The 26,348-nt window shown below is 38.2% G+C and overlaps 1 protein-coding gene across 1 annotated transcript; it reads left to right on the top strand.

The window, feature by feature from the left end:
• Positions 1–142: 142 nt before the first annotated feature.
• On the top strand, positions 143–18,485 carry LOC144442286 (4'-phosphopantetheine phosphatase-like). Its single transcript, XM_078131592.1, has 17 exons — positions 143–170; positions 364–552; positions 1,933–2,227; positions 4,248–4,431; positions 5,246–5,338; positions 5,895–6,063; positions 7,951–8,135; positions 9,067–9,148; positions 9,925–10,025; positions 10,246–10,401; positions 12,090–12,202; positions 13,051–13,138; positions 14,024–14,175; positions 14,863–14,968; positions 15,291–15,395; positions 16,503–16,672; positions 17,050–18,485. Exons 2-17 carry the CDS (start codon positions 453–455, stop codon positions 17,300–17,302), a joined length of 2,352 nt encoding a protein of 783 aa, XP_077987718.1. The 5' UTR covers positions 143–170; positions 364–452; the 3' UTR covers positions 17,303–18,485.
• Positions 18,486–26,348: the final 7,863 nt, after the last annotated feature.

The following is a 26,348-nucleotide window of genomic DNA, read 5'->3' as shown; positions in this document are numbered from 1 at the left end:
TTTGAAATGTGTATCATCGTAGTTTTTGCCATGTGATATACGTTAATGTCTGTAAATCATTCGCTAGCTCCATGGATGCAGTACACAGGACCATGGATGTATTAGTACTAATACATCCATGACAGGACAGACCTGGGACAATGACATCACGGAAGGGTTTCCTCTTCGACGTAAGAAAACAAATATATTTTATAAATTTATTTAACCAACACGTTCACATTTTATCGCGATTTATGAATCAATATACTAACATAAAATATATCCAACGCAAAATATTGTTTTAAAGCTAAAAACAAAATTGTGATCACTCGGTCGCGCATTTCGAATGTGTGTCTATTCATGAAGCAATACTTTTCAGAACAGCTGATTAGTGAAGTGTTTGCTGTATGTGATAACAGGCCAGTGACACAGAACAGAACACGAGTGATAGCCACATTAGTTGACGATGCAACATGGCTGGGGCGGACACGAGCTATGCACGGAGCATCGAGCTGCCACCAGACCAGATTTTCAGAAATCTACAGAATGCGAAACGTTTTGCCATCGACATAGGTAAGTAGACCAATGTCAGTGAATCTGCGGCCTCCTCCCACCATATCCAGAGACTACAGACTGTAGACATGGTAGACGAGGTGCCGATTAGTTGAAACTTGTACTGTTCAAAGATCGAATCAACTTTTAAGCCTAGGAATCCATGCCAAATTCGATGAATTCTAGATTTACAGCACCATAGATTTAAAGCATGACGAAATTTTCCAAAAATTATCTAAAAATTTCAAATTTTGCTCAAGCTTGGACCAAATTATTTTAACTTTAGTTGTGTAGTCTGCAACAGACTGTTCAGTATTTCTCTTTGCAGTCTCAGCTGTATTGCAGGCATGCAGACGATATATATGATATTTTAGCTATGATGCAGAGCCCTTTTCTTGAATGTTGAATACACACCAATGAAAGTAGACAAAAAATTTATTATTTTGATTTTTTTAAAATTATAAACCAAATCACTGATTCTTACTATTGACATGAGTGGCATTCACTGTGAAATTCAATTATAGATATCTGTGGTATGTTAGCTTACCTGCAAAGTACAATGTAGTTCAGTATTTTACCATTTCATTTTCTATGAATAAAAAAAAAATCCATGAAATATATTTCATTTTGATAGATTATAATTCATTTTTAAGCATACAGATCAGTGTACACATGCTGAATAATTTATGAATTTGTCATGTAATATTTGCATTTACTTTTTTTTTTCAATTTTGTGGCCCCACTTTTGATTGTATAAACACATATGTACCTTGTGTAAATTTGTTTTTATTTTACAAGTAGACATTTACCAGATATTTATTACTTTACTTTGGTACACAACACAAACTGTTCTTTGGCCTTGGGTGACAGCATGCCTCCAATCACAGCACTTATCCCTCAACCAGAATTGTAGTCTAGTGACTGTTCCTATACAGTATCATTACCATTTACACCTCCACTCACAGTATAGTCAAGGTCGTTACTCTAGAAGTCCTAAGATACATGAGATGCAATTTAAAATTCATCCACAGCCACCCACACAGTCATTAACATCATGTCTTTGTTAATCAATCACAAAATTCTAACCTATAACACTGCCCCTCATAAAGTTAGTGTTTATTGGGGCAGTTATGTAATGTCCAAATATGGTATATTTGTCAGCTTAGGATGCTACTTATACACTATTTACATCACTATAGCAGTTGGGGTTCACTGATTGAATGAACAACTTTTTGTGTTGATTGAGGGACATTGACCAGACGTGGTTTAGTTAGAAACCATGTTGGCATCCAGATAATGCAAGCGCCCCCCCCCCCCCCCCCCCCTTTTCCAAAAAAAGAAAAATAACAAAAACAACCGATAGTATTAGATCAAATTTTCATGTTTTTCCTGTATACACAGGTGGATCCCTTGCCAAGTTAGCCTACTACACAACAGTAACAAGGAAGATTGCTCATTTTGCTGAAAGGGACCAACGAGAAAATGATTCCCCTTTGTATGAAGTCACAGAAGAGGAAGAAACGAGGGAGAGATTACAATTTGTGAAATTTGAAACAGTATACATTGAACAATGTCTTGACTTTGTCAAACAGAACTTGATTGAAAGTAAAGATCAAATTAGTGGTAAAGTTATCAAGGCCACGGGAGGTGGAGCTCACAAATATATGGACCTGATCAAGGATAAACTTGGACTTGAGTAAGTACCTGACGGAGGGCCAATGTTCCTTCTTAATTATGTATAGCCCAGGGACTTGTCGTGGTGTTTGTTGTTCCAAAAGTGATCACTCTTGGAGCAACAAATTTTGAGGTAAATAAAAGAAACAATCCTTATTCCTTCATCAAAGATTAATCAGATTGGTATGAACTGTAGATTACTTGTAGTCTTGAAGGACAAATTGAGTCATGATGGATGAATGCTTAGGGTGGTCAGCTTGGAATCTGGAGGTCACAGGTTTGAGCCCCCGGCAAGTCGCTGCCATTTCTTTCTGAATGGCTAAAGTCGTTGGGCAAGATTTGAACCAATATTGGGTCTCATTCAACCCAGCTGTATAATTGAGGACCTGGTAGAATAGAGGTTACAATGTAATGCTTTAATCCTATGCACTTATAAAGACTGCAATGGATTGTATGCTCCCCAGGGAGTTGAGAACTAATTGTAGCCTTCATGTAGACTTGAAGGACTAACACTACTACACTATTTATGCTATCCTAACTGTAGCCTACCTGTAGACTTGAAGGACTAACACTACTACACTATTTCTGCTACCCTAACTGTAGCCTACCTGTAGACTTGAAGGACTAATGCTACTACACTATTTCTGCTATCCTAATTGTAGCCTACCTGTAGACTTGAAAGACTAACACGACTGCACTATTTCAGCTATCCTAACTGTAGCCTACCTGTAGACTTGAAGGACTAACACTACTACACTATTTCAGCTATCCTAACTGTAGCCTACCTGTAGACTTGAAGGACTAACACTACTACACTATTTCAGTTATCCTAACTAATAGCCTACCTGTAGTATTGAAGGACTAACACTACTACACTATTTCAGTCATCCTAACTGAAGGCTACATGTAGTCTTGTGGAACCAATGTTATTACACTATTTCAGTCATCCTTCAGTAGTCTGAAGCCCCTATAATATACTCAGATCAGAATTGGGCCAACTTTGATAGGTGAGAAAAGTGCAGCAAGTAAACTTTGCATCAGAGAAAGCAAACAGGTGTCAAACATTTAGATAAAAGAAAAACAATATTGTCATCATAACCAGTCATATATGTAAGTGATTACAGACATTGTTTGAGAGGCTAAAGTCCAAAGATAAACTCCTGAGATGCATTCACACACAAGTCATGATGCAATGAAAAAATCAGCCCTAGAATCCTATGGCAATCTTGAACATCGTATATATACACCTACAAGTACGAGTGTGCTTGTTAGTCACTAAGGGGATACAAGCTTGACTAGCTTTGCTATTTCTTGATCCCTTTTGTCATTTATTCTGTATGTGTATCTTTTTTAGGATTAATTATTATTATTATTATTATATTGGTGAATAAACATTATTATAAGTCTGAAAAAAAAATATTAAAAAAAAAAAAAAAATAATCCACCATGTGCATTTTAGGTGTATCATATTTTGGAATCATATTTCAGAATTTAAGATATTACAGTTAGATTTATGCAAATTAGGCATTGTTCAATTTGGGAAGACGTTTTGATATATCATTCTGTGAATATTTCTTAGCTGTTAAAGTTTGGTAATACTAATAAAGTCAATTCTGTTGCAATTAATGATGGGATGACCCTAAACTTTACTGTTTGCAGGAATCTAGACTGTTTCTTATGAAAGGATGTGTTGGATGAAGTTTAGAATATTAGAATCCAATATGTGCAATGAATTTCCTTGATTTTAAAATGTATTAAATCATCAAATGTGCCCCATTGAAAATTCATATAAGTTAGTCTTTGATGTAAAGATTGGTCTGTAGATGTTGTCAACATCTCTCCACTAATATCACACCCCCACCCCTTCCCTACACATATCCCTATTTGGTATCATTACGATTTACACCTCCACTCACAGTGGTTTGTTTAGAGACCCCATTGGCATCCAGACTACCTCCTCCCCCCCCCCCCCACCTCTTTAACTTCCACACATGCAGTCTCTTGTTTTTCCCAGCAATTCATTTGGATCTGTTTATTTTCAGCGTTGACAAGGAAGATGAAATGGATTGTTTGATCAAAGGTTGCAATTTTCTACTCAAGAATATCCCAGATGAAGCGTATGGATACATTCGTCATGCCAACCCACAATACCAATTTCAAACAGCAGAACCAAATATTTTCCCATATCTTTTAGTCAATATTGGCTCAGGGGTCAGCATAGTCAAGGTAAGTTTGGACTTTGTTGCTATATTACAGAGCTCTGCTATGTTACATGTATTGCGAAGTATAATAACCAGTCAAGTTTCTATACAATGCGTTATGATTACTATGATCATATCCACTCACGTATAGGGAAAGTCATTATTCTAGCACAGAAATCTGTGCTGCCCTGACTGGGTGAAGGGTAAACGACGCATGCCAGTAGTAATCTATCACAAATTGACTGGCTGTTGCAATTGGTTAGTTCCTTTATACAATTGCTCATTAACTGAACTCCATCTTTCCAGTCTGAAACTAAATCACTTGGGGACGCGATAACGTACGTCATCATGTTTATATGAACGCAGTCAGAGGTAGCACAGATTTCAACTTTCCCTATATGTGAGTGGAGATAGTAATCGTGACGTATCATATAGGAACTAGACTATATGATAACGTGATATTGGGACAGGCGGTTTAGTATGCATATGTAATATCAGGTCAAAGGTCAGTATGTGTGTGTGTATATGTAATATCAGGTCAAGGGCCAATGTAATCAATTCATGAATTTGTTATATTGCACCAGGTCGTTTACAACAGTGCAACATTTAATTCTTTACATAATATTCTTATACATGTAGAAGGTATACAGGTTGAAAGTGAGGACAAGTTTGAGATGAATAAAAACATATACGTAATACAACATACACTGCATGTGCACTGTAAGATACATCTTATCTCTCTGCCCTCATTTGCCTTGCAGTTGGCCGATGCCCGAGGGCGCCCCGTCACAGCATGACTTTCACCAATGTAACTTTTAATTCTGTACATTCTACCACAGGTTGAGAGTGATGACAAATTTGAGAGGATAGGTGGTACAGCTATGGGAGGTGGTACATTCTGGGGACTAGGATCACTACTAACAAATGCTACGGTAAGTTGACAACAAAAACCTCAAATTCACTAGTTTTCAACATATAAAACACTGAGTTTTATTGCTCAAATTTCATTGCTGAAAAAAAAGTCTATGGATGACAAAGATGTTCATTTTAAGCCGGAAGTGTTGTGATGAGAAGCAGTCATTATTCAATGTTTTTGTAGAGGGTAGTGAGCTTAGAGTATAGACACCTAGGTTTCTCCATACACTTTTAAGAATTAGTACCAAGATCATTAAGAAACAGTTTGAAAACTGTAAAATTAATTCTCTCTTACTGAGGTCCTGAAGCAGTAGAAAAATCACAGGATTTTGAAGTAAAAATAAGTATTCAGGTCAATATACCAATTAACATTGTAAAAGTGTCCATTTATGTAATGCAGTGAGAACCACTTACACATGTACCAAAGATAAGATAAAAAAAATAGATAACTTTAATTTATATCACTTCCTGTAAGAAAAGTTTATGTGTTCAATAAAAGGAGTTGATGGGTGGCCAAATACTGTCATATGCAAATTTCCACTTCATTTTATTTTCTTGTTTACTTACTTGCAGGGTTTTGATGACTTACTGAAATTGGCCACGAAAGGAGATCATCGCAATGTTGATATGCTGGTCAAAGACATCTATGGTGGTGCGTATAGTGCGCTAGGATTACCTGGGGATCTTTTAGCCAGTAGTTTTGGTAAAACAGTCAGAAACTCATTAGAACAAGGTGAAGGAGGTCAGTACAAACTCTAGTGTCAGAGGTCGCTTGGTAGACTTGTTCGCAAATCAGATCATTTACATATTGCAATGGTACAAACTGTAGTGTCAAAGGTCATTTGGCAGACTTGCATGCAAATCAGATCATTTACATATATTGGAGTAGCATCTTTTAGTTAGTAGTTTTGATGGAACAGCCAGAAACTCCTTAGAACAAGGTGAAGGAGGTCAGTACAAATACTAGTGTCAGAGGTCGCTTGGTAGATTTGCATGTAGATCATGTACATATTGCATGGGATCTTTTCGTCAGTAGTTTTGATGGAACAGCCAGAAACTTGTTACAGCAAGGTGAAGGAGGTCAGTAGAAACTTGTGTCAAAGGTCGTTTGGCAGATGTGTATGCAAATCAGATCAATTATGTAGTAATCAAGGGATACATGGTGACATATAGAGCATGCTGGTGTATCTTGGGTATGAGTTACTGGTAGTTGTTAGAAAATCATCAGGGAAGGTAAAAGTTATAAGTTCAATCTTATACTTATGTGTAGCATAGGCTATAGCTGGGTAGATATGCAAATTAGCAGATCAATATGCAGATTGTTGTCTGTGGTATGCATAGTACATTAGGATAACTTGTTTCCTCCAATAATTTCAAAGAGTAAGATGAAGACAAGTTTGAATTTGAAAGTGAGATTGTTGAAAGTCATAAGGGAGATATTTTGGTGTCATTTGCTTTCATTATGCATGGTTGCTTTTTAATATCAGGTACTTTTATCGGGGCAGCTGTAATATTAGCAGGTTATGGTGAAGGTGTAAATGCTTCAACTTCAATATGCAAATCAGCTCATTTGCATAATACCAATATATATGTTCTTAATGCCTTGAATGTACCTGAGGATTATTTGAATATTCAGTTTGTTGAAAAGTGACTGTTTGCAAGCTTTGCTGTGCAGAGTACTCAACAAAAATTTAATTTCAACCAACCTGTAATAAAATATCCGATATTTCAACAACTGACAGCCATTGGGGGGGGGGGGGGGGGGGGGGGGGTGTTGAGCCATTTTAGTTCTCATCCTACAAAATCGATTTTACTTTTAATGGTTGTTTTGTACCCCTGACTACAAATATTCTTTCAAAAGTGACAAATGGGTGAATTTTTTCTATAATAGTAAATGCATAGTGTTAAAATAAAGTAAAGTGTTGGCAAAAGAACTATTTTTTTACTTTCTACATACTGGCTTTATATTCATAGCACTACATACTATTACATACCGATTTGAAATTGATTGTGTGGTTTGAAACAATTTTCAATTTTGGCCGATTTAGTTAATCTGTATCTTGCTTTTTACATTAATATGCCAAAAGTAGAGCCTCAGAAAAAATTTCCCATCTATTGTAAATGCTAGGTCCATAATGCATAGGACAATAAAGAGCTAGTTAACAATGGCACCAGGACATTCATTAGGTCGTCGTTCCCCCCCCCCCCCCAAAAAAAAAAAAAAAAAATCATTTGTGGTCAGCATGTGCATCACTTAAATACCCTCACATCGGTCTTTTTTCGTGTGTGTATGTCCAGCCCATGCAGTCTGCAGATCTGGGGGAACACAAAAATAACCCTCCCTACTTCAGTGAAGACAACTGCAGAGCCAATCATGAACAAGAAAATGACATCTGCCTAACAATAACATACACACTTGCTAGAAACTATTATAAATAAATAAAAAGAAATATAACTGTCATAAAGAGTAGCTTGAGTGACAGGTTTGTTGAGAATAAAAACATAAATAGATAAAGAAATTCCCGTCGTCACACCACTGTAGAGAGAATGTCCTGACCAGAAACAATTCTTTTTATTTATTTATTTTTGTTGGCCTCATGTTGTTTGAAATGTTTTGATACACTTTTAGCAGGATATTCACAAGAAGACATTGCCAAGAGCCTATTGCATATGATAAGTAATGGTATTGGTCAGATAGCCTGTCTGTATGCAAATTTACATCGTATGAAGAAAGTGTATTTTGGTGGTTATTTTATCCGTGGTCAACAGGTTACCATGAATACTATCACCTTTGCCATCAACTATTGGTCAAAGGTCAGTCTAGTATTAAAACCAAGTTTTATTTCACAGTCATTATTATTCTTTTCATAATTTGTGCTCTGAGTGTGGTAATGTGTTCTCTACCATTTGAGAAATTTTCTTCACGGTTTTATGCGCAAACCTAAATTGTATGTATGTAATGTACATATGTACGTACGTACGTACGTACGTACTTATGTACATGTATGTATGTATCTATGTACGTACGTATGTATGTGTGTGTGTGTGTTATGTGTGTGTATGTATGTATGTATGTATATATCTATATCTATCTATCTGTGTGTATATATGTATGTATGTGTGCATGCGTGCATGCATGCTTGCATGTACGTATGTATGTATCTTAGAAAGGTTTTGTAAAAGACTGAAAATAATTAGTTAAACGATGTCATTTCCACCAAGGGATTGAACTAATTATTTTACAACATACACCAATTATTAAATCAATTTATTACTTTCAAAGTATCTGAATAATTAATGTATGTAATTAATGATTTATAGTTGTAAAGCTTGTATTATTAAAAGAATGGCATTCAAATTAAACTAATAGATATTACAATGTTTTCATGAAGTGTTAATTTTATGCTTGTTAATATCCAAGCTTGTTTAGCCTTCATGGTGATGTAATCAAATGATTTTTAGATCAAGTGAATTGAGGTTCAATAGTGACACATTCTCAGGCACCTCACATTACAATGCGCCCTCACGGTCCTTTAATAGTACTTTTTTCCACAAGAAATCTACACATCAGGAGAAGTTCAAAATCTTTAAAAATGTTTGACCATAACAGATTACAAACATCACCTTGCATAACTTTCTGTTTGAAGCCTAACCGCCAAGTGAAGTTAAAATTTTCAAAAATGTTTGACCATTACAGATTACAAACGTCACCTTACATGACTTTCTCTTTGAAATTCAACCCTAGGGTGAAGTTCAAGGTCTGTATTTACGACATGAAGGTTATCTTGGTGCCATTGGTGCTTTTCTCAAAGGAGCTGAAGAAGACAGTATGTATAGTTTATCATTGATTATAACACATCATATTCATATAACCCTCAGTGATTGGCTTAGAGCATACCACATGGTATGGACATATTTGCATATAGGGGGCACTATTCACATTCTATTTTCCAAAGGGCAATATTCATATAGCATGGAAGTCTAATTGAGAATTTGCTTTGACGATGGTAAGAATATGTGCCAGTGAATGTGATTTGTTATAAAACACTTATTGCCTTGCCTTATTCAGGCACTAGTAGACATCATATTACCCCTCATGCTGTTACGTAGAAACTATTCCTTGGCTTTCCATCTCAGGAAATAGTTACTATATAAGAGCCCTCCTGGTAATAGACATCAGCTAGTATTGATCATAGAATAACTTAGATTTTTAGATGAATTGAGGTTCAGTAGTAACACGTTCTCAGGCACCTCACATTACTTTTTACATAGACCATCCACATGGAGGGTCTATGTATTAATATAAGTGTGCATGCTATTGGTACTTGCACTGTAGTAGAACATAATTGTGTACATGTAGGCTAACAAACACATGGTTGTAATAATATACATTCCATAAATCTAGTAAGAAATTATCATACGTAAACAAAATATCAAGCCCTTATAACAAATAATTGTCCCCACTATCATAATTATGGTTGATGAAAAAAGGAATCTGTTAGAGTACCAAAGCATACTTCATATTCCTAGTGACAAGACAATATTTATGTACAAATTACTTCATCACAATTTGCTGATATTGTATCTTTGTGTAATTTTTCAGACACCTTCAAGTACCAATGGGGTGAAAATTATGCTGGCAGTTCTGGTTTGAATAGTCCTCCACCAGTTATTAGCTTTCTGTCAAGGGGAAGGAGTAGTACAGTGAGTATAGATATTGTAATCACCAGCGGAGTTGGATCAGCCAATTTCATTATTTGTAAAAAAAAAAAAAAAAAAAAAAAAAAAAATCTTTCTTAAAGGCCAGGGTTTTAATTTGAAATTCTAACATTAGTTTTATCGTATCTTATGAGTGGAACTATACAGATGATATATAAAATCATTCTTTTGTTTAAGACGAACATTTGTACTTGTTTCATTACAGTTTGATATGTTGGAGTTGGACAAGTTAGACCGTATGTTAGTACCCCTACCAGCTTTGGTATGTCCATCCCTCTATCACCCTGACGTGGTAGATCTAACCAAAGATATAGAAGCTAGGCAGTATTGGTTAGATTGTTTTGAAGAAGCACTGGATAGGGTAAGTTTGTCTCATCACAAATTTTCCAACGTTCAGCCAACATTGACTTTGCCCAGGTTGTTGGTGGCCGAGTGGTTAAGTCACATGGCTCTTATCACTACAGCTAGTCTGGGTTTTGACTAAATTCACCACACTGCAAATAAGAGGAGTGTTGTACAGTTTGACTCTACCAAACAAAGCAGGTTTCCAATTTCTCAGGCACTCTGGATTACCCCTGCACTAACTACACAGCACCGATGAAAGACAGCCCTCACTGGACTTCTCGGGAGAAATCAAGATTAACGTAATTATTATTGACCTACATGTTTACCATACAACAGGCAATAAATCAGGAAATAATATCTTGACTATGCCTTATTTTAGCTTTATTATTTATCTTTGCCAAACAATACTGAGGTTGTATATACTTGGCTCCTAACTTTCTTTGTTTCCTCTAATGCCTTGCCTAAGTGTACAGTAGACCTCTTCTGATAAGCTAGATTTGCCAGCTTGTATTACTCTATTACATTTCTGTAGAATTGTGTGATTGTGTATATATATGTCTGCATAAAAGAAAATCGATAGGAGCAATTTCCAAAGAGAAAAAAAAAGTGAAAAAGAAACATTTAAAAAAAAGAGAACTTAAAACAAAAAGTTCACATTGTCTGAATCATATTGTCCATCTCACTGTCATCTGTGTCCTTGGTCTTGGAGTATTTCATAATATTGATAATTAGTCCCCGCGGACGAAGTCCGGAACGGGGACTTATGGATTGGGTTCCGTCTGTCCGTCCGTCCGTCCGTCCGTCCGTCCGCAGCCGTTTCTTGGAGATGCCTGTACCGATTTTTTTCAAACTTGGTACAGGGGCAACATGCTATGGCATACATATGCACGTCAATTTGTTTTATGGTACGATCCAATATGGCCGCCTAGCAGCCATTTTGTTTGCGAATTTTCCCTGTCTAAAGCCATAACTCAGACATGCTCACACAGATCTCATTCAGAGTTGGTATTAGGACAGTGTTCTATGGCATATATGTGCATATTCATTGTTGTCATGATACGATCCAATATGGCCACCTGGCAGCCATTTTGTTTGTGAATTTTCATGTCCAAAGCCATAACTTAGACATGCTTGAACAGATCTCATTCAAAGTTAGTATTAGGACAGTGTTCTATGACATACATGTGCATATCCATTTTCATTGTGATACGATCCAATATGGCTGCCTGGCAGCCATTTTGTTTGCAAATTTTCCATGTCCAAAGCCATAACTCAGACATGCTTGAACAGATCTCATTCGAAGTTGGTATTAGGACAGTGTTCTATGACATACATGTGCATATCCATTTTTGTCATGATACGATCCAATATGGCTGCCTGGCAGCCATTTTGTTTGTGAATTTTCCATGTCCAAAGCCAACTCAGACATGCTTGAACAGATCTCATTCAGAGTTGGTATTAGGACAGTGTTCTATGACATACATTTGCATATCCATTTTCATATTGATATGATCCCCCATACCCGACCAATCCTTTATTGTTGTAGGCATGTTCCATGTCCGACAAGCAGACACAACATATCTAAGTCTGTTTGATTTAGGTTCACAAGTGTTGTTGCGTGATCAGAGTAGTGCTAATTCCTTAAAACCCAATCATAGCGGGGACTATGTCATTCTCAATGGCTTGTTTATCATTTGATCACAGGTAGCCGACTGTGCTACAAGAAGTCAACCACAGTCAGAAGATGCCATAGAGAGAGCACAAGAATTTAAAGAGAAGTACAAGAAAAGATTGCACGACCTCAGAGACCAACCCTTGTAAGTAATCAATGAATTACTGTAATTTCGGTAAACTCATAATGAACCGAGTATTTGCTGATTTTTCCCCCCGTCCACAAAGGAATTCTTTGTGTTTGTTGATTTTCAAGATCATCAAGGGAAAAGTCCTGTCAGATTTATCTGAGACGCTTTCTCGACAAATGCCGCAAAATTTACTAGTACAAAGGGTTTCAAGACAAAGTGACTGTGGTAAATATGATGTCATCACTAGAAGTTTCCCATACACCCTTGCAGGAAATCCCCAAAATGACTGACCCGTCAGTTTTTCCCATAAACCCTTGCAGGAAATCCCCAAAATAGCTGAACATGAGTCAAGTTTTCCCATAAACCCTTGCAGGAAATCCAGAAAATGGCTGAACACATATCAAGTGAAGTAGGGCTTTTTTAAAGTTGAGTAAGTTACCGGGGTGCTATTTTGTCACCTATCAAAATTCATATTCAAGTTGATAGCAGTAATCGATTCTCGGTAACCGAAATAGAATTTTGCCAAGGCACATCATAAACATAATGATCATTTGATTCTCTTGGTCAACACACTGACTTTTGCTCCATGTACTACACATGCATAATTGTAGGCACTCATGAGAATAAGTCAACCTTCTTGTTCTATTTTAACCCTCTAGTGTAAGGTAAAAAGCTATTGCAGGTACCAAGAATACTAGCGTATTAAAGGCAGAAATAAGTCTGACTGGACTTTTCCTTATGTTATTTACCAATTCATGTAGTTGATTGTTTGTTATACAAGGTAACTATGTATTGATACTGTACCACTTCTGTTGATATCCTTTAACAAAATTATTCATAATTTGTAATGTTTTGTATTACAGTGCATATGGATCTCTAACAGTACGTAGTTTATTAGATACAAGAGAACACTGTCTGAATGAAATGGGTTTTGCAGATCCTTACTCACATGTAAGTCAACCTACTCAATAATATAACAGAACCCCAGGAAGTGTGAGTGCAAGTGTGGCAAACTTACAGTATCTGTACGAGTGCTTGCAGTGTTCTCTGTGGTCATACTTTCACAAGCATAGTGAGTGAAAGTGCAGCAAAAAACACTGCAAGCATGAGTGCAAATATCCCTAAAGCCAGGTGCACACTAGAGCAGTCAGCTGAGCAAAATTTCACTTGTGGCAATTTCCTCACACCAATTCCCCTGTGGAGGAATTGGCGTGAGCAAATGGCCACAAGTGAAATTTTGCTATAAAGCTGACTGCTCTAGTGTGCACCAGGCTTTAGTATCCACACTGGCACTCACACAAGATGAGATTCTGTTTATTGAAAAGCGCAAATTCCATAAAAATCACACTGTGCGATCATGCAATTTCATGTGCAAGGAAAAATCATGTCCTCATTTGCATATCACTTACTTATCACTTACTTGCAGGTATGCAATAACGTTTTTCAGCATTGCCCTGCAGTTCTAATACCACTAGTATGCGTACACATTAGTGCAAGTAATCTCTGGTATATTATGTATTACTATAACAGAACTCTATGATACATGAATGCCTCTGTAGATTACTTGAGGGTTTTTGCATTCATGTTTGTAGTGTTTTCTACTGCACTTTCATTCGCTTATTAGAACTTAAAAATCAAAGGTTCACCAAAACACTGCATATCATACATATTTTATGTTCCCCAAGAACAATTTATTTAGATATTTTTGCCAGATTGGTTTTCTAGATTTAAAAGTACTGTTTTCTATAATTTTCATCAAACTAATAACATGTTACACCCAATTATAGTCAAATTAGAAAGGATGTCAAAATAATCAATTATTATTTCTTCCTTCAGTTGAAACAGTTGGAGAATGAGAGATCATTGAAACTGTTACCCAAACGTTTAGAGCAATTGTCTGCTATGAATTGGTATGGACGACAGTTTGCCCTAATAGAAGGTATTCTGGCTGGTAATGTGTTTGATTGGGGTGCCAAGGAAGTTACCAAGTAAGTCTTGTCAACTTAGAGATATATTTACTATGTTCTTCACATTACAGAAACCAGAGTCGACTCTAGGCTGACTTTATTCTTATGGTTCATGTTCAGATTTACTTTGTCAAATGTGCTACCCAACTTACACCCAACTTAAATCACGACCTGTCATGTATGGGCAGTCGCTAAAACTTTCATCATTGACTGGGAGGGCCAGACCAGATTGCCTAAATGCATTTACACACGTAATGTAACCTGACTTAAAACTTAGTCTGGATTTATACTCCTTTTGCACCAGGACTAACCATGCCTATTCTTACTACTAGACCATCAGCTATTCTGCTCATTGTGAAGGCAATCAAAGGTCGCTAGTGAGGGTGACAACCCAAGTGTTCCACCCTCGATCACAGAAAAACAGCAGAAAGCCCGAGGTCTTGCCCAAGCCCAACTCTGGACCAACTTAACCTGTTAATTTTTGTCTTTTATTAAAGTCAGATTAAGACCACCAGTGTCAACTCTAGTCAACTTACAGTGTCTAAAAATATGAAACATCTAGTAGACATCACTTGGATGATGTTATGAAAGTTGTTCTCTGAAAGAATATGCAAATACCAATTTTACCTAAAACAAAGTTTTAAACACAGACATGAGTGCATGTATGTAACTAGTTGTTATAATCATCTCTGTCTCTCTGTAATTCAGATTAATGGACAGTGATGAAGATTTTGGTTTTAGTGATGCCAAGGAAAAACTGCAAAAAAGACCCTGGCTTATAGATGATATCGATGCATGGATTGAAAGGTTGAAGGTAATAACTCCTGATTCTGGCTTGAATGAAATATGACCTTTGCTTTGCAATCCAATGAGATTCATTGGATTTATACTGACGTCTGACCTTCCCTTTCATTTATACTGAACTCTGACCCTTTGCTTTGATATCCAATGAAATTCTTTGGATTTATACTGAACTCTGACCCTTTGTTTTGCTATCCAATGAGATTCATGCTGAACTCTGACCTCTTCTTTGCTATCCAATGAGATTGTTTTGATATATGTTTCATGTTGAAACTTGCAAATTATTTTTGTAAACAGCAATATACTTGATACTGTGTATATATTATTGTTTTCAGGGTCCACCCCATGACTTGGCCATTATCTTTGTAGATAACAGTGGTGCTGATATTGTACTTGGCATATTTCCATTTGTCAGGGAGTTGTTAAAGAGAGGAACCCATGTAAGTACACCAACCACGTAATATGAGATTTTAAAGGCCCATAATTCAATCCCAGGTTTTCACATTAATATCATCTTACCAATGGAGCCATAAGAATTGCATAGCTGTGCCAGACCATTCTTTCTCATACCTAAATTGTTAATCCTAATATTAATAAGAGCGTATAAAAGGCTAATCACAGGAATGCTTGGAAAAGTGTAACAGTTTTATAAATAGTGCCTGCATCGTATGACCTCTCTAGAATTTAGTTATAAACATCCCAGTGTAAACTGCCTTTAATTGCTACAAGTTTTCCAAAAGAATTGTTTATCATAGTTGTTTTTGCTAATCAATCAATCAGTCAGTCAATCAATCGATCAGTGAATTTATAAAGTGGCAGTTTCCACGATGATGTTGAGTTCAGAGGTGCTGTATGGTTAGAATGTTCTGGAGAATAGATATGTCTGTAAGTTCTTATTGAAGGTGTTAACTAATGATTTTTGTCGTATTTCCAATGGCAGTGTATTCCATAGATGGGAGGGATACCGGGATACTACATGTTAGACTGTAAGATACGCCGTGACGTTTCGCCCTCATCGGCCGTTATCACTGTTAGGGGTTGGCCGATGGTTGAGGGCGCCCCGTCACGGCGTACCTTACAGACTAACTACATGTGAGAATGCACGACCGTCATATGACATCATTTTGCTAACATTGCTTGCATAGAACCAATGACTATATATGCCAAAATATATATAATCAACAACTTGTGTGATAAATATTCTCCGCCAATATCATATCTACTAATGTAACTTTCAAATGAGTGCAGTGCAGCCTTGATAATATGAGTAGATCATGTTACTTCAATACCGTGTGTTCTTTAAGGACACAAAGTTAGTCAAACCTGCCTGAGTTGTCTGGATATTTCCAGAATTCTCCACCAAAATTATGGTACATGTACAGGGAATGGAAAGTATGTAACATTTACCAAATTTCCTCCCTGTTACCAGGGTTCCAAAAACTTGGCAAAAATACTTATATCCATGATGGAAGTGATTACACCGAGATGTTTTTGCATCTTGTAATTATAATTTATAATTAGTTATTTGATATTTATTTTCTCTACAGGTGACATTATCTGCCAATTCCAAACCAGCATTAAATGACATCACACATAATGAGTTGATGATAGTAACTAACAGAGTAGCTGAATTAGATTCCGATATCGCACTAGCTTTGGAAGAAAGAAGACTGCAGCTACTAGAATCTGGTGGTGCATCACCATGTCTTGATCTAAGGTGGGTGTTATAGACCTTTGCAATAAACATCGCCCTCTAGTGTTTTGGTGCGTCACATCTTGATCTAAGGTGGACCTTTGTAATAAACATCGCCCTCTAGTGTTTTGGTGCATCGTGTCTTGATCTAAGGTGGGTGTTATAGACTTTTGTAATAAACACTGCCCTTCAATGTTTTGGTATATCACCATGTCTTGATCTAAGGTAGGTTTGATAGACCTTTCTAATAAGCACTGCCCTCTGGTGTTGTGTTATCGTGTAGTGTGGTATGGGGTGTGGTGCATCACCATGTCTTGATCAAAGGTAGGTGTGATGACCATTCTAGTATCCAAATTACTGAATAAAATCTATTTCTGACCAAAATCATTTCTTTCTTACAGTCGGGTTGACCAAGTTGTAGCTGAACGGTGCAAGCGAGCTGATCTTCTGATTTTTGAAGGAATGGGTCGAGCTGTACACACAAATTTTGATGCAAAGTTTACCTGTGAATCACTCAAACTAGCAGTACTAAAGAACAAATGGTTGGCCAACCGACTTGGTGGTGACATCTTCAGTGTTATGTGTAAATATGAAAAAGCTTATAGGAAAAATGATCAACCATCAACTGAAACAACAAAAGCTGAGGAACATTGAACATGGGAATGATGTGTATGGTCTGAAGGCATATATCTCGCTGTCAGACAAATGATATCATCGTCAAGCAGTGTGACCTCTAATGATAGCCAAATTTTGTTGTTGTGAGTCAAAATGATAAAAACTGGCATTTCTTGTGAGTCACCACATAGTAAGAGATGGGGGAACACTAAATATCGGTGTATCACTAGAAATTACGTGCATCGGTGGTGCATCAAATTTGTTTGGACGGCACACTGCCATCATGTATATGTGAAATGTAATGTTGTTTGGTGGTCCCACCTTCATACTGTTTTGATACAGCTGTTGAATTGATTAGTCTTTTAGGTATGGGTTACATTGAAGTAAAATTTAAACAAGTTCCTCAGTCATTATACCAGAGTTCTCTCCCAGTGGTTTTCTTAAAGGGATATAAAAGTACTGGTAGGTAAAAATCTACCTGTATTCCGTAGGTCATTTTACCAGGATAGAATCTATATGAGTTCCCCACTGGGCAGTCTTTTTACCAAAGTTCCCTACCAGTGTTTTAGTTAAGGGCAGTAAGTAGGCAAAATCTACCTGAGTTCCCCAGTCATTTTACCAGGGTTCCCTACCAGTGTTTTAGTTATTGGTGGCAAGTAGGTAAAATCTACCTGAGTTCCCCAGTCATTTTACCAGGGTTCCCTACCAGTGTTTTTGTTATGGGTGGTAAGTAGATAAAATCTACCTGAGTTCCCCAGTCATTTTACCAAGGGTTCCCTACCAATGTTTTGTTAAAGGCAGTAACTAGGTTAAAATCTGTGTTGATTGTGGTCATTGTACGAAAAAACTTTGCCCGATATAATCCCCTTCTGTCACCAATGTTTCCAAACACTACCAAAACACACTGGTTCATCTTGGTATCTATGTCCATCAGACAAAGACGCTCTTCTCATAAATACACAATGTTTGGAGTGAGTGCCTTTTTCTCTTTGATCATGCAGCTGTCCTCATCAACTGGACATGTGGTCATTGTTTCAAGAGGTGTGACATCAAATCCAACTTATTTACTATGTGCCAACACCCTTCGTATTATGCAAAGTAATTTTATTATTCTGTTTCAAAGAAAATGAAATTTCTAATGTTTTGTTTTAATAAATTGCTAATTGGAATTTTAAAAAGTTGTGATGAATTTTAGGAACTTTATTTTTCAACTCTTGAACAGGTGCACACTGATTTTTTTTATACTTTCACTTGATTATAATTTAAAATGTCCTTAACAAAATATTTACATATCATTTGCATAATATATATGATTAGCATATTTTGTGGTTTTTTAACTAAACAGTTTGTGTCATGATAATGCTATTGGCAGCTCACTTTGTATTTCATGTCATTTCACTGCTAAAATTGAGTTTATAATCTCTTTTATGGGGGGGGGGGGGAGAAATAACATGAAACCACAAACTTGTAAGTTAAATTCTAGACTTAATTCAAGGACTTTTCTCACAAATTCTGATACTCTGATAGAAAGTGAGTAGCCTTGCCAAAGAATGTTTATAGGCAAATAAATGTTACATTTTTAGAAAGATATGAACACTGAATATTGTAAAATTAATTTTTTCAATTAAGAGATTGTATTTTATGATAAGATGATTTCCTATGTACACTACTGCATTAACTTTTCAGTGTGTGTATTTCAACTTCAGTGTAATTTCAATGTCAATGAAATAGCATTTTGCAATAAATTTATTGATTGTAAGCAGAGATAGTATGAACTGTTCATATTCATAATTTTTATTACCCCTTCTGCTTGTGCAGTATGAAATAGACCTGTTGCCGGTTCCAAGATGCATTGCACGTCTCTCCATACAATACCATGTATTGTGTACACGCTGAGAGGGTTGTACATGCTACTCAGGGGGATAGTTGTCACCTGACCGTACCCTTGGTTCACCTGTAAAATCACTGTCTGTTATTGATGATGTTTAGTCTTTGTTCTATAAAATCACTCATAATCAGAGGTCAACATGTCTTTCCATAATTTCCTGATGAAAATGTTATTTCAAACGTAATATAGACAAAACATGACTAAATGTAACAACATAAGCGACATCATCTCGCGCAATGCATCTTGGAACCGGAAAATCAACTATTGAGGTTGTTGACCCCTTAAAGTGAAAGAGAGAGCTGTAATTGGTCATAATACTGTGCAGCCATCAACAGTATGGCAACCCAGTTAGTTATGTTTACACATCACACATTGTACCACATCTGAAGCCATGTTGTACACATTCAAACAGAAAATACTAGATGTATAACCTGCTTGTTCTACATCATAATAGTATGTGTCATATCACACATTATACCACATCCAAGCCATGTTGTACACATTCAAACAGAAAATACTGGATGTATAACCTGCTTGTTCTACATCATAATAGTATGTGTCAATGGCAATGTGTCACTTCAAATGAGCGAGAAAACATTCACCACTGGGGTTTTTTCAAATCATTCTATTTATAAGGAGCATTGTCGCTGTGATTTGAAGGTGAGAAGTGACAACACCCTTACGCACACATAGACTGCCTTAACCAGCTCAATGGAGAAAAAGATTTGAGAATAAATCGAGCACCACAGAACCAACAACACTTTGTCTTGACATAGAAATTCTATATTTTCTGTTCAAAGACATGCAACTTGGCTTGTGCTTGATGTGATCTTCAAATGTTCCTTTCAGTAAAATTCTGAATACTCACTCTCAAGTCATAACATCATTCAGATTGTGTTCCCTATTGTAGTGGTCACACCAGCCATTTTGCATTTTGCAGAAAATACATGTAGTATAACTACAAAATGGAAATATGGTTTGATTCTAGAATCACCCAAGTATTGAAAATGGTTCAAACAAAAAGTCAATGTAAAAACTGATCGCTCCCTAACAAGTTCAGGATGGCCAGGAGAAGGTAATAGCCTATGGTAGTTACTCCCTAACCCCTGAACAACGGCGTTACTGCACAACCAGGAAAGAACTGTTGGCTGTAGTCAGGTTCACCAGACAGTTCAAACACTACTTTAGGTGAGAACAGACCATAGTAGCCTACTATGGTTACTACGGTTCAAAGAACCTCAAGGGCAGCTCGCTAGGTGGTTAGAAGAGCTAAGTCAGTACAACATGACTATCCGCCATCGACCTGGAAAGATGCATGCAAATGCCAATGCCCTGTCCCGGTTGCAAACGCAGGATGTTTGCTCTAGTTTCTCTCCAGAGATAAAACCGGAAGCTCTCCCCTGTGGGGGATGTCACTACTGCCTAAAGGCTCACAACAACTGGGCCACATTCATTGAGGAAGTAGATAATGTAGTCCCTCTAGCCATCATCAATCTGGTGCAGGAGGACAGATCTTCCGGAGTACATACAAATGAGGCTCCTACTTGGTTATGGGAGCCAGAAAATATTCAGAACCAGAACCCCGATGGAGACAGTGAGACGCAGGACTGGTACCCAAGCATTGAGCTGTGCAAACTGACCAAGGAGTCAGAACTAAAAGGCCCACCCAAAGTTGCAGTGGTGACGCGATATCACCGAGCAAATGAAGGCATCTCCTTCTTGGGCTACACTGACAAAGACCTCTCTCAAGCTCAAGCCAAGGACCAGGACTTGCAGTCACTGATCTCCTGGCTCCACGATAAAACCGAACCGAGTATTGCAGAACTATTCATTGGGGCTCCCGCTGCCAAATTTTACTGGGTGAATCGTGATACCTTCTTCCTTGAGGGAGGGGTACTCTGGCACCAAATTGAGCAAGACATGCCCAGGACTCTGGTAATTCCAAAATCCTTGCAGACCGAAGTCCTGCAGCTATCACACGATATTCCGGCATCAGGACATCAGGGAATTGTCCGGACCAAGGCCAAAGTACAAGAGAAGTACTTTTGGTATGGTATGACCCAAGATGTCGAACGATTCGTGTCTTCATGCACGGCATGCAATCTCAGTAAAAAGCCTACCCGACATCACAGGTGCCCACTCACAAAATTTCATGCAGGTGCCCCAATGGAGAGAGTTCACCTTGACTTCCTTGGTCCCTCCCAGTGACGGACCAAGGTAACCAACACATCTTAGTGATGGTGGACCAGTTCTCCAAGTGGGTAGAGTGTTTTCCACTCCCCTCTCAGACAGCAGAAGTGACCGCCTGTGCTTAAGAGGGGTTGGGCGTACCTCTGGGTAGGTTACGCCAGCAGAGAGCCTGGATTTGAAATCCTCACGTGTGGCTTGGTGAGCCGATTCGACAAACCTTACCACCCGTGGAGGTTCAAATCAGGTTGGAGCCTCTGGGGCTGCAGGCACCGAGGTGCCCAGCCCAGAGTGCTCCATCCGTTCATCCTCAAAGGTGGAATTGGCCCACCAGTAGTTTCTTTGCCAAGTCAGTCCTGTTGACGGCCAGATCAGGGTTCCCCAGAAGGTTCCGCAGTTCAGACTGCGCCATAAGTTCGCCCCTTTGGGTTGCTTCCCTTATTCGTTGTTCGTTTTCTCGCCAAACGTGACTGGCCCACTCCCTCCTCTCTTCTTCTTGTCGCTGTTTTTGAGCACTGCGGCTAGGGAGCCAGTCACGCTTGGCAGACGGGGACGAGTCAGATGACGCCATTGGTAAGTGGTCTGACAAGAGAAGATGGAGACATACAGCAACGGTTAATGACAGGTTGGACAGATATACTTGTCAAGTTTACGGGCAGCTTGGGCTGTTATTTTTACACAGCGCCCATGGTACCATTCATAACAAATATCACATTGTACCATGAAGGAGCCATCATATGGCTTCCTACATAAACAATACACAACACCCTGGCTTGGATTGGAGATCTTACCTGTTTTGGCTAGGGTAGCCTTGAATTTTGTAACATTATTTCCCTTCCTAACTTTATCTTATAGAGAAAGGGGGTAATCTTATTTGTAATGACCCCAGGGCCCTTCCAAGGATTTGAAAGTTTCCTGCACTTACCTTTGTCCGTTAGGTCGTAGGGGATGGATGTACTTTACATTTAGGGGATGTAGTAAAAGTAAAAAGTACATCCACATGTGACCAACGCCCCCAACGACCACCAAGGACTGAATGGAATATTCCAATATACTAAGAAATGAACAGAACTCATCTGGACGAACTGGCGAACACATCTTGCTCTACACACATCTTGGAAGACCGAGATACCCACAAGCGAGATATCTACCAATTCCGCCCAGATACACCGACAAGTATACTTACCCAGGATATAAACATAAAAGGTAAGAATACTTTACTTGATACTCTTTACCGAAACAGTCGATCTTTTTCTGGGCACTGTGACAATGTCAAATTGCATGCCTATAATAGCTACTTTTACGTTCTTCAAGAGATAAACCAACTGTGCCGCCGCGCCAACTGTGAATTCATTGTATTTCTGTGGTTTTTTCTTTTAAAAAAATCTACACTCCACATTCACACACGCCACTCTTAGGCAAAGTCGCACTACTTTATGATTATCCCGATCGGGGTAAATACGGATGGTAAATTTTTTTTTTAAGCAATACACAAATAATTACGTGAATAATAAATTAGTACGATCGGGTCGGCGATGATTTACGCAATGTTACTATGTAGCAATATCATATTGATAATTAACACTTTCATTATGGGGAAGTCTGTGAGATACGATTGAACTTTTAGGGGAAAAATATTTCTCTCCCATCAATGAAAAGTATTTCTCTCCCATAAATGAAAAGTATTTCTCTCCCATATATGAAAAGTATTTCTCTCCCATATATGAAACGTATTTCTCTCCCATAAATTAAAATTACATCCATACATCTATCCCCTAAATGAAAAGTACACCCATCCTCTAAACGAAAAGTGCATCCATCCCCTACATAAAAAGTACATCCATCCCCTAAATGAAAAGTATTTCCCTCTCCTAAATTACAAGTATTTCCCTCTCCTAAATTACAAGTATATCTCTCTCCCATAAATGAAAAGTATTTCTCTCCCATAAAAGAAAAGTATTTCTCTCCCATAAATTAAAAGTATTTCTCTCCAATAAATGAAAAGTATTTCTCTCCAATAAATGAGAAGTATTTCTGTCCCATAAATGAAAAGTATTTCTCTCCAATAAATGAAAAGTATTTCTCTCCCATCAATGAAAAGTACTTTTCTCCAAGAAATGAAAAGTATTTCTCTCCCCATCAATGAAATGTATTTCTCTTCAATAAATGAAAAGTATTTCTCTCCCCTAAATTAAAATTACATCCATACATCCATCCCCTAAATGAAAAGTACATCCATCCCCTAAATGTAAAATACATCCATCCCCTAAATGTAAAGTACATCCATCCCCTAAATGTAAAGTACATCCATCCCCTAAATGAAAAGCACACCCATCCCCTAAATGAAAAGTACATCCATCCCCTAAATGAAAAGTACATCCATCCCCTAAATGTAAAGTACATCCATCCCCTAAATGTAAAGTACATCTATCCCCTAAATGTAAAGTACATCCATCCCCTAAATGAAAAGTACATCCATCCCCTAAATGTAAAGTACATCCATCCCCTAAATGTAAAGTACATCCATCCCCTAAATGTAAAGTACATCCATCCCCTAAATGAAAAGTACATCCATACCCTAAATGAAAAGTACATCCATCCCCTAAATGTAAAGTACATCCATCTGTCTGACTGCTGCTATAGATGGTTCGCGTGTGTTGATGACATTTATTGACAGTTCGCGTGTGTAGACATGGTGATTACATGGGGTTGCGGCGACCGCTTTCTCCTCTTCTATGTGTTCCTTTTTAGCTAAGTTTAAAACTTCTTTTATTTCCTCAACATCTCTAGCGATTTTACTTTGATTTTTAAGTAGTTTTTGGACGGCTTCGAGAGTCTGTGTCATTATGGCTACCAGGTTCTCAGAACTCGTTCCACCGAGTCTGAGCGACTCAAACATGGAATCGTCTAATGTGAGCAGAGGGAGGCTGTCTTCTATCGTAATGGGTGTGGGTGTTGGAGATCGTGGTGGTGGTGGTGTTGTTGTTGTTGGAGATCGTGTTGGCGGTGTTGGTGGTCGTGGTGGTGGTGTTGGAGATCGTGTTGGCGGTGTTGGTGGTGGTGGTGGTCGTGTTGGTGGTGTTGGAGATCGTGTTGGTCGTGTTGGTGGTCGTGTTGGTGGTCGTGTTGGTGGTGGTGGTGGTGGTGGTCGTGGAGATCGTGTTGGTGGTCGTGGTGTTGGAGATCTTGTTGGTAGTGTTGGTGGTGGTGGTGGTGGTGGTGTTGGAGATCGTGTTGGTGGTCGTGGTGTTGGAGATCTTGTTGGTAGTGTTGGTGGTGGTGGTGGTGGTGGTGGTCGTGGAGATCGTGTTGGTGGTCGTGGTGGTGGAGATCTTGTTGGTAGTGTTGGTGGTGGTGGTGGTGGTGGTGTTGGAGATCGTGTTGGTAGTGTTGGTGGTGGTGGTGGTGGTGGTGTTGGAGATCTTGTTGGTAGTGTTGGTGGTGGTGGTGGTGGTGGTGTTGGAGATCGTGTTGGTGGTCGTGGTGGTGGTGTTGGAGATCGTGGTGTTGGTGGTGGTCGTGGAGATCGTGTTGGTGGTGTTGGAGATCTTGTTGGTAGTGTTGGTGGTGGTGGTGGTCGTGGAGATCGTGTTGGTGGTCGTGGTGGTGGTGTTTGAGATCGTGTTGGTGGTATTGGTGGTGGTGGTCGTGGTGGTGCTGTTGGAGATCGTGTTGGTGGTGTTGGTGGTCGTCGCGGTACTGGTCCTGTAAGTAGTGTCGAAAGGGGAAGGTCGTCATCTGATGAAAAGTCTGGATTCACCACTCTTCTTCTTTTCACATCTGAAATGAAAGTAAACGGTACACATTAGTACTTAAGAATCTAAAAAAGATACATCATTAGGCCTACTACTATAGTAAAAACGTTTGACACAAGCATTGATTTTGACCTTTTTCGAACGATATATCATAGATCCATAACATGGAAGACAAACCCTTTAATCAATATAAGGTAAAATAAAATCTATCAAGTGATGGGGGCAAATTGGGTATTAATAATGTAGCTCTTGGAATATACGCCCTGGAGAAATCCGACAAGCTTCGTCCCCGATCTTTTTGCTTTTACCATAGTTGGTAGAGGGTCTATGCTTTTACGTAAAAATGTTGTTACTTACCAGTCATGTCAATGACCACAGCTTTGTAAAATGCACTTTTGTATTTTACTTTCACTTCGTTACCTTCTTCGAAATCAGTTGTCTTCACTCTTGACGTCTTGACCTTTTCCATACGATTACGATATTTAGCTGGTTGGAGCCACTTGACGGTTATCTCGGACATGTTGGAATTATATTATTGACTATGGAATACTTTAAGATGATCTGCTGTCGTTCGCTGCGGTTGCAAAATGAACACCGAGGAGTGTTCTATCCAACAATTTATACCTTTCTTTTACAGGCGGCATTTTTTTTCAAAGGAGAAACACTTGTAAGGCGCGTACTTTTAAAAACTGAAGTGTGAAATATGAACATTGCGTAAAACAAAGGACAACTGTTATCACGACGAAACGCATTCCCTATTCTTCTGTGTGATATCCCTCCCGACAATTTATGGCAAACAATGAAGTCGCACCAGAAACAAAAGAAATTAATGAGTGGGTGAGGCAAGTTATCCCCCAAGATTAAAGGAAAACTTACAATACCGGCAAATGTATCATATGACTACAGCACTACGGTAAAGATCAGCTTTTGCATGTTGTAGCAGTAAGTGTAAAATTTGAACGCATCTTAGTTTGAAATCCGTTTTTGTGTTTTTCTGTAGAGGAGTTATAACCGTGTTGGAGTAAAAATGAAAGTTTATACTGTCACTCAAGTTTCGTTTGGATAGGCTCCAATCGATTGGTTAAAATTGTTTATTATCCCGATCGGGATAAATGACCTTTGAACGCACTGGCACGTATTATACTATTAACCTTTCTTTTACAGGCGGCATTTTTTTTCAAAGGAGAAACACTTGTAAGGCGCGTACCATTAAAACTGAAGTGTGAAATATGAACATTGTGTAAAACAAAGGACA

The sequence above is a fragment of the Glandiceps talaboti genome, chromosome 11, assembly GCF_964340395.1.
Source record: "Glandiceps talaboti chromosome 11, keGlaTala1.1, whole genome shotgun sequence".
NCBI lineage: Eukaryota > Metazoa > Hemichordata > Enteropneusta > Spengelidae > Glandiceps > Glandiceps talaboti.
The sequence above is the reverse complement of the archived record's forward strand: the minus strand, read 5'-3'. Positions and strand labels throughout refer to the sequence as shown.